Here is a 9,736-nt window from a genome sequence, read left to right on the forward strand (position 1 = left end):
GGTAAGACAACATCTAACCTCTTAGCAACAAACTTGCCATGCATCTATACTACCACACCAACAACTTATGCTTCTTAGTTATTCCATGCTCCCATCCAGGGTCCAGGGGTGAAGCCATTCGCGGAATCAAGGGGCTGGCGGAGACCTTCCCCCCCCACCCCCTACACACACACTTAACTCCAAAGCCCAACTATTTTCATAATTGGCTGCTAGGGGTGTTCATATTGTGCTTTGATCTAAACTAAGCTCATAAGCTGCAAATCATTTCTCTTATTTTTTTTTTTAAAAAAAAAAAATCGGTTCATTAATTGAAAGTTTTGATGTGATTATGATTATGATCATGAAGAAATTGTGGTTTGCGGTTATCCCGAATTTAGGAAAACAAACTACACTGCGAACTACAAATCATAGTAGACCAAAAGCTATTTCTTATCCTTTTGTAAATTATTGAAAACAAGTTTTATTAGTTATTTGTCTATCCACTATAAAATTGTAATTATATCAATGATAAGAATTAAAATTCAAATATAATCCATAGCATAGGTTAAGCAATAAGAAATACGAGCAAATACAGAAATGTGTAGAGTAAAATTTGTCAAAAGAAACATGTCAAATACTCTGTAAAAAAAGATGACAAATTTAAATGAGAATGAATTCTAATCTTTGATAAATTTGAGGGTTTACATTATATGCTCGTCATTAATCATCCACCAATATGGGCTATGTTTTGTTACATTAGAAATGTCTGGAGTTAGTCGAGTTTGTGAACTAATCCGTAATAACTAGTACCTGTAGTCTTGTAAACTCTCATATTATGTTGTACTCATACTTTCTTCATTTCTTTTTAGTTGCATTATTAATCTAAAATGGAAGTTTTAAATTAGTTGTATTATTTTCTTTTATTGTTAATAAATTCACTTTATCAATCTTCTATCACATGGATTCATTTTTTTATTCTCTCTATCTTACTCATCTCCAAAGATTTCTTAAGAATCCGCAATTTGCAAAATGATGCAACTAAAAAAATGGAGAAGGTACAATATTGGATTTTTTTTTTCCCACTCTGGTATACAACGGTCGCTCAACTAATTTCCTCCGAAGTACGAGTACTTCCTTATTTATACAAAAATAGAATTCCTCACAAAAGAAAAAAAAAATGCGGAGTACAAATAGAATAAATAAAAAATAAGTTAGCATAGGAATCACCGAAGATTTGGAATGCTGCTGACTAGATAATTGTTTACCTCAGACAAATTTTCTCTTTTTCTATCCCTCCTCCATTGAAGCGCCAACTCTGAATTCTCCAGGAAGAACTCTAAATTCTCCATTGAAGCAGCTTCCGAGCTTTCTCACCTCCATTGAACCACCTTTTGTGGTAAGACTTTATGAATTATCGAATATTAATTTCACAATCTAGGGTTTAGTTTCATACTGTCGTTGATTTTGATTTTCATTATAATCAATTTAGGGCTCTTCCAAGCTGGATTATTGAATCATTGTTTGTAATTACTCAAATTATGAAAGATTATAACAAGATAAGAGCTTAATTAGTAGGATATTGATTTTGATTTGTAGTTAATCAAAGAAATTTATGCTCAATTTTATTTATTTTAATTCACCACATCTTGTTTGATCTTTATTATCACTACTTCCATTGAATATAATTAATTTTGCACTTGAATTTAGAATTTTAGGTTTGGCATTGTGTTATTCTAATTTGATTTGAGAATTCGTGGTACAAATCGAATAAATTAGCAATTTTTCGATGGAATTTTGAATCTGAGAAATGATGATTTTGTTCTGTAGAATGTAAATTAGACAGTAGCTTTGAGTAATATGGTGTGTTGTGATAGTCATTTTTTGAGTTGTATTTTGTAAAAGTTGTGCCAACTTTTGATAATCTTAAGTTATGATGTTGTGCTAGTTTTTGACAAAAGTATATTTCTCCAGAAATTTTCGCTTGTTCATTGACTTGGTTGTGAAGAATGCAATGGAGCTTCCATTGTCGCAATATCAGAATATATCCTTAGGACAGATCCTAGATAGTTCTTCATCAGCTTTTGATTCCAAAGCCTTTTTCTTTTCCAGTTCTCAATTATATTGGACTAACCGTAGAAAACGGAGCACGTCCTTATCTCCATTACGGTGCTCTTCAGTGAAGCAGACTTTACGCCCCAAACCCAACTATAAACCTTCAAAACCCCTTGAAGATACTGAAGAAAAGACCAACATTAAGCATACAAAGGAAAACAAATTTGCTTTTGGTCTATGTGATCAAATAGAGAAATTAGTTTTTAAACGACGGTATCAAGAAGCTCTTGAACTGTTTGAATTTTTGGAGAATGAGGATGGTCATGGAGTCACTAGTAGCACATATGATAGCTTGGTGAATGCATGCATTGGAGCAAAATCAATTAAAGGGGTAAAAAGGGTAGCTAATCACATGTTTAATAATGGGTTTGTCCCAGATCAATATATGAGCAATAGGGTGTTGTTGATGCATGTGAAATGTAATATGTTAATGGACGCACGTGTACTTTTTGATGAAATGCCTCAGAGAAACTTGGTTTCGTGGAATATAATGATTGCCGGGTTAGTGGATGTAGGAGATTATGTTGAGGCTTATCGATTGTTTCTTACGATGTGGTCAGAATATTCTGAGGCTGACTCTCGAACTTTTGCTACTATGATACGGGCCACTGCAGGTTTGGGGTTGTTATATCCGGGAAGACAATTGCATTCATGTGTATTGAAAATGGGTGTGAGTGATGATATTTTTGTAGCTTGTGCATTGATTGATATGTATAGTAAGTGTGGGAACATTGAGGATGCTCAATTTGTCTTTGATGCAATGCCACAAAAGACTACTGTTGGGTGGAACACGATCATTGCAGGCTATGCACTTCATGGTTATAGTGAGGAAGCTTTAAGTTTGTATTATGAAATGCAAGATGCTAATGTTCCTATGGACCATTTTACATTTTCAATTGTTGTAAGGATATGCGCTAGGCTGGGGTCACTTGAACATGCTAAACAAGCTCATGCAAGTTTAGTTCGTCATGGATTTAGCTTAGATACAGTAGCTAATACAACCCTTATAGACTTGTATAGCAAATGGGGGAGGATAGAAGATGCTCGAAATGTTTTTGATAGAATGCCTTGCAAAAACATCATATCATGGAATGCTTTAATTGCTGGATATGCCAATCATGGCAGAGGAGAAGATGCAGTTGAGTTGTTTGACAAAATGCTTTGTGAAGGAATGAGACCTAACCATGTCACATTTCTTGCTGTTTTATCTGCATGCAGTAATTTAGGCTTGTCAGATCGTGGGTGGGATATTTTTTACTCAATGGACAGCAGACATAACATCAATCCAAGGGCAATGCATTATGCATGTATGATAGAGCTATTAGGCCGGGAGGGGCTCTTGGATGAAGCTTTGGCTTTGATAAGAAATGCACCCTTTGAGCCCACAATGAATATGTGGGCAGCGTTGCTAACTGCTTGCAGGATCCACAAGAACTTAGAGCTTGGGGTTTTTGCTGCGGAGAAACTTTATGGAATGGGATCGGAAAAGCTTAGCAGCTATATTGTTCTTTTGAATATATACAACAACATGGGGAAGTTGGAGGAAGCTGCTTCTGTCATTCATAACTTAAAGCAAAAAGGTTTAAGATTACTACCGGCATGTACTTGGATTGAAATTAAGAAACAGTCACATGCGTTTTGTTCTGGTGATAAGTCACATGCTCAGACAAAGGAGATATACCAGTATTTGGATGGTTTGCTTGTGGAGATCTCAAAACATGGGTATATTCCTGAAAATAGATATTTGCTTCCAGATGTTGACGAGAAAGAAGAGCATATGCTTTTGTACCATAGTGAAAAGTTGGCTGTGACTTTTGGGCTTATGAATACTCCTGATTATGTCCCACTTCAACTTGTTCAGAGCCACCGGATATGCCAAGATTGTCATAATGCACTTAAGCTGATAACAAAGGTAAAAGATCGTGAGATTGTTGTGAGAGACGCTAGCAAATTTCACCATTTTAAGAATGGTAGCTGCTCGTGTGGGGATTATTGGTAAATACGTTATACGTATACTTCCTCTTTTGTAGGACTGTAATTTGTATCACTTCATTTTTCATATTGTTTCAGATCATAATATAATTATGAATCAATAATCATTATTGTAGGCATTTAGAGAAAATTAGCACTTATAGTTTTGGTAGTTATACTTTTAGCTTATATTTCCGGATGTCCACAATAGTGTAGCACTTCAGAGTATAATTTTTTTTATTTTATAAAGTTCTTGATCTTAGTTCTTTCTGAAGATCTGTTCCAAATTTGATTCTTTTTATAGATTATAGGTTTAGGTGAATGCCCATTTGGTTACTACAGGATTCATATGCAGTTTCTTCAAGATACTAGACGCAACTAGAGTACTTTCGATATTTTAATTGTAGCACATATGCTTTACTTTTAATTTTGAGTGATAATATAGCCTGGAAGTGTACTGAAAATCTCCAACTGAGAAGAGGAGATTGATGACTTTCAGGAACTTCCTGTTGTACAATGTACTTAATTGCATTTTATATGTTCCTTAGTACTGTAGACAGAATCTTACCATGTATCATTTGAGTTATGAATTTTCCTGTTGATTTTATTGATACTTAGATGCAATTTTCTTTATTGAAAAGTGAATTTGATCTTTGTTGTATTGGTGTTAATGATAACATATTTATTATTTTAATGTATATTTTGCTAGTCATTACGAATTTCAGATGATAGTGCAACATTCACATTGAAGGGCTTGCAAAAAGGATTACCAGATACTTTTATAGCTTATGAAAGTACTTCTGGTTTGTCACTACTTAGGTTATGTTTCAATTTAGTGTACACATCTATACTTATAGATTGAGCAGAAATCCACATTTATTGCTTTTGGATTTTGTATCCGTTGATGCTTTTAAAGTTCAGTTGATGATTGTTCATCACCAGACTTTACTCTTCCCCAAACTCGCTCTCTTGTTTTGGTTCATTGTGCTTATCTTATACATTGGAAAGCATGAGTTTCAGTGTCTTTCCTTTAGCACACACAGAGTACTTATAATCATCTGTTGGAAGTGTTCAAAAAAGGAGACTTGGCTAGATGAAATAAATATCTGATTTAAATACTAAAATTCTATTGTCTAGAATTGGAAGTTATCTTATAACACTTCTCTCTACCTCTTCTTTGAGACAGTGCTTTCATCAGGACACTGTAAATTGCAGTTTCAGAACTGCAGAAAGCATTTCTTGTTAATTTTGCACTTTCATTTACCTCTTTAAGTTTTCTCACCCCAGTTATTGACAAAGCTTGTAAGTGCTTAATTGGTTTCTCCTTGTTTCAAGTTTGGCTCATTGTAGATATTGCGTAGCTGATACGTCAAAGTATAAGAGTTTCAGGGTACATGAAGTTAGTAGTAATGTGATATACGTAGTTGGCAGTTTAGCACCAGTGTAAATGTCTTTTCTAATTTCAAATGATTCTTTTTTACAGATTGGCTGGAGGTAGGAGAACATAAAATGAAGTTGTATTTGGAAAAAGGTAGTTTATGACAGCACTTGTTGGTTTTTCTTTTTGTCATTTTCTTGAGGCAATTTTTACTGGACATACCAGGTTTTTCCTATCATACAGTGTTGATAATGATAACTTTTCTTGTAAGTGTTGAATTTTGTTTTACTCGTATATTTTTTTTCACACTGCTGATTTCATGAGGAATTTTGTGTTTCTTGAGTGGCCAAAGGCACCAAAAGTATAATAGATACTGCGAGAATGTTAAAACATTCTGTCGCTTGGTGTCTTTAGCCATTAAATGAAGGTCTCTGGTGCAGCATTGCCCTAGTTTAATTATCCTTACAATTTCCCAAGTGTAGGAAACCAAAGTTACTGGTCCAGAAGGACCGCTCTCACTTCTCTTGTGGTTTCCCAAATTTCCTCTCACCCTATTTGTCTCACCCTTTCTCTTCACTTTGAATTCCCTTCATCTGTTCATCTCCCAGTTCTCGCACCTCTTCCCTGCAGGTATAGTTTCTTCAATTTTTCATTCTTTATTAAATTGATTTTCTCCTTGTGCTTTTATTGCTGTAGTTTCTGCAAGCTTAAAGATTTAACAAAGGTATGAACCGTCAATTATGGTGCAATTTATGGATTGTACTTCACATTGAATTTCATTTGTGTACTGCCATTTTCTCTCTTTTATAGTGTTTCTTATGTATTACATTATCACTTCATTTGAGGGTTTATTGGTAATTGCTGTTACTCTGGTCTGAATTCTTAAATTCATAGTTCACAATTCATGATTTCAGTTCTAATTACTGCTATTAGTTTAAGCTCAGTTCTAATTTATGTAATCTTTGACAAATTTGCTAATTAGGTCTCTCTCCCTTAACATATGAGGTTTTGTAGTTCTTTCCTGTGTTTATTTCTTCCTATCTTTGAGTTTTTTGGAACTACATGTTGCTACTTAATGGCTTAGTTTATTGTTATTTCAACAATTTTGATGTTATGTACTTCGTACTACACCTTCAATTGCTCTGAGTTATATGGAATGATGTTTCCAACTTTCAAAATACTTTTGATTTAAGGTATAATATGGAATTCATCTTGCAAGTTACAATGATTTATGCTCCATCCAATCTATTTGAATTTCGGGAAGGTGCAATCGAAATTGATTGATAAGAGATGGGATGGCCCAAATGAAGGATGGAGTTTCCTGGTACCTGCACCTTAAATAGCTCCTCAATTCTACAAGGGATACTCAATACTCCTGTTGAGCTAACTCAAACTAATATCAACAAAGGTTAGATTTCTATAATCAGGCATATTGCCATGACACGACAATTTGCTTGACCCCGTTTATCTTTTAACGCGTTTTTCCATTTTCAGCAAAGATAGAATTAAATGCCACGGGATTTCAGGTTTGCCGTGACACGGGAGTTTTCTCTGCTACAGTGCCTCATTTCTAGAGTTTCGTGGCTCCTTTCTTCATTTCCTCTATAAATACCAGGCTGATTCTTCAGTTTCGGGGCACCAACAATAAGCAACAATAATTCTCTCTCTCTCTCTCTCTTGATCTCTAGCTTAATTTCTAGCCTTCTCCCACTTTCAAAATTCATCCCTTAAGTACTCCTAGAAGTTTGTACTTTACCCGATGTTCTACAATTAAACCAAGGCGTGAAATGGAGAACTGTTTGAGGGTTTGGCCCCAAATCAACTCTATTTTCTTTTGAATTAATCTTTATTAATCTCTTTGAAGTTACTAATGTTTTTATTTTGTTGTAGTTGCAAGCAAACGCAATCAAAGTAAGGAACCATGTTCCTTTTGTTCCTATTATTGTTCTAACGGTTTTTATTATGATTGTCATGTATATTGTTGGAATGATATTAATTGTTATGATCACCCTATTGCATGCTAAAGGGAATATGTAATTGAAAATCATGATAAATAAGATAATTTGGATGATCGGTTTAGATTCCTTTTAATCTTGTTGTTTAATCGAAGTGATCACTAATAACTAGAGCTATATGTTGCATTAACGTTGAACCAATTTAGTTTAATATAGTTTGGAGCAAATTTAACTCTTTGGTTGTGTGCCTTTGAGATCGCAGGAATCACTTTTCACTATAAGAATCGAGTAGAGGCTAATATGGGCGAATGTGATTCCATGACTCACTTCGTACCTTCATCCCCGATCCTCCTTTCGTGGTTTTGAAGCATATGGAGTTAGTAATCTCATGGATTATGAATGGGGTGTAACCTTAACGGATCAATCGTTGTCCCTTATCGTGGTTGTCTTATAATGGTCCATGAACGGTTCACAAGTTTCTTACAAAACTTGTTGGCGGTCCCTACTTTCCTTGTCCCTATCGTATATGTCAACTTCCACTTCCTATGAGTGCCAAGCATATTCACAACATGCTTTACAATGTAGACGCACTTCGAACGACGCCTACAGCGGGCTGGTGCTAGCAGTTGCTAGCGAGGCTTAGCGCTGGCCTTGTTAGAGCTGCTACCTTGCCAGCGTGTCTGGCTAGCAATGTTGGCCCCTAGCTGGGCGCACAGCACACTAGCGATTGCTAGGCGCCTAGCACGACAGGAATGGTTGGCAGCCCAACACGCTAGCGAAGGCTTGGTGCCTAGCCGCCTAGCACGCTAGCGATGTTTCAGAGTTGCAAATGTACTTAAGTTACAACTTCATGAAAGGCATGGACGAAGAAGAAAAGTACGGCTTCGACATACTTGATTGGTGGAAAACACAAAGCACGAAACATGCAATTTAGGAGGCAACGACATGTGATATTTTCGCTATCCAAGTCTCCTTCGTTGCCTCTGAAAGAGCTTTTAGTGCGTTGGGAAGGGTTTTAGACGATAAAAGAACAAGTCTAAAACCCAAAAAACTTAAAATGTGTGGTGTTTCTGTAGGCGTCATTCAAAGCGTGCTTACTTAAACATGTTGCGAATATGCTTGACACTCATAGGAAGTGGGAATTGACATATACGATTAGGGACAAGAAAAGTAGGGAGCCGCCAACAAGTTTTTAAGGAACTTGTAAACCGTTACGTATCATTATAAGGCAACCACAAATAAGGGACAACGATTGACCCGTGAAGGTTACACCCCATTCATAGTCCATGAGATTACTAACTCCATATGGTTCGAAACCACAAAAGGAGGATCGGGGATGATGGTACAAAGTGAGTCAAGGAGTCACATTCGCCCGTATTAGCCTCTACTCGATTCTTATTGCGAAAAGTATTTGCTGCGATCTAAAGAGTCGATAAATACACACAAACATAAGCAAAGTCATATAGTCCAAAAGATAGATGAGGTACACCAAGTCCCAACAGACGAGGAACTTTTACAAAAATATTTAAGACGATTTGACCCGAGCAAGAAATGAGCAAAGATGCACACCGAAACAGCTGCGAAGCAGCGAAATAGAATGAGTGTAAAAACTCAGGACCCGAATCCAACGCAGTGCGCCTGATCCAACACAGTTCGATAGAAGTAACGTTGCACGACAATATGGTCGCCACACGATAGATGTTGACGTGGCACGACAGTCTTGAGAACCTACAAAACGGTCTGTCGGAGGATAATCATCTACTTGAGCCTCGTGATGAGCAATTAAATTATTTCAAGAGCCTTGTGATGAGCAAATCATTCTCCCTCAAGCCGCGTAATAAGCAATTTATTAAAATATTTATTTGATTGATGATCGATCTGATTACGATCATCTTTGATTGATGATCGGTCCGATGACGATCACATTTGATTAATGGTCGGCCCGATCACGATCACCTTTGATTGATGATCAGCCTGATGACGATCATATTTTTAGATCACACTTTGACTATGATTAATGGTCAGCCCGATGACGATCGCATTTGATTGAAGATCGGCCCGATGACGATCCTAATTGATTAATGATCGGCCCGATGCCGATCATCTTTGATTGATGGTCAGCCCGATGACGATAACATTTTGATTAGATTACACTTTGATTTGATCACATTGATTAGTGATTGGCCCGATTACGATTATATTGAACGGTGATCAGCCTGATTCCGATCAAAATTTTCGAAGATGGTTTGATAGGACTCTCGAAGCGAGATATGACCATTGGAAGAAAATTCAACTTGAGCTCGGTAAAATCTTGAGGAGTAAGGTTTACGATAGGTTTTCC

General features: G+C 36.3%; 1 protein-coding gene across 1 annotated transcript; it reads left to right on the forward strand.

Moving 5' to 3' along the window:
• Positions 1–778: 778 nt before the first annotated feature.
• LOC110702930 (pentatricopeptide repeat-containing protein At5g50390, chloroplastic-like) lies at positions 779–4,235 on the forward strand. Its single transcript, XM_021880697.1, has 2 exons — positions 779–1,375; positions 1,951–4,235. Exon 2 carries the CDS (start codon positions 1,991–1,993, stop codon positions 4,088–4,090), a length of 2,100 nt encoding a protein of 699 aa, XP_021736389.1. The 5' UTR covers positions 779–1,375; positions 1,951–1,990; the 3' UTR covers positions 4,091–4,235.
• The last annotated feature ends 5,501 nt before the right edge of the window (positions 4,236–9,736 follow it).

This window comes from Chenopodium quinoa, unplaced genomic scaffold (genome assembly GCF_001683475.1).
Source record: "Chenopodium quinoa cultivar QQ74 unplaced genomic scaffold, ASM168347v1, whole genome shotgun sequence".
Taxonomy (NCBI): Eukaryota; Viridiplantae; Streptophyta; class Magnoliopsida; order Caryophyllales; family Amaranthaceae; genus Chenopodium; species Chenopodium quinoa.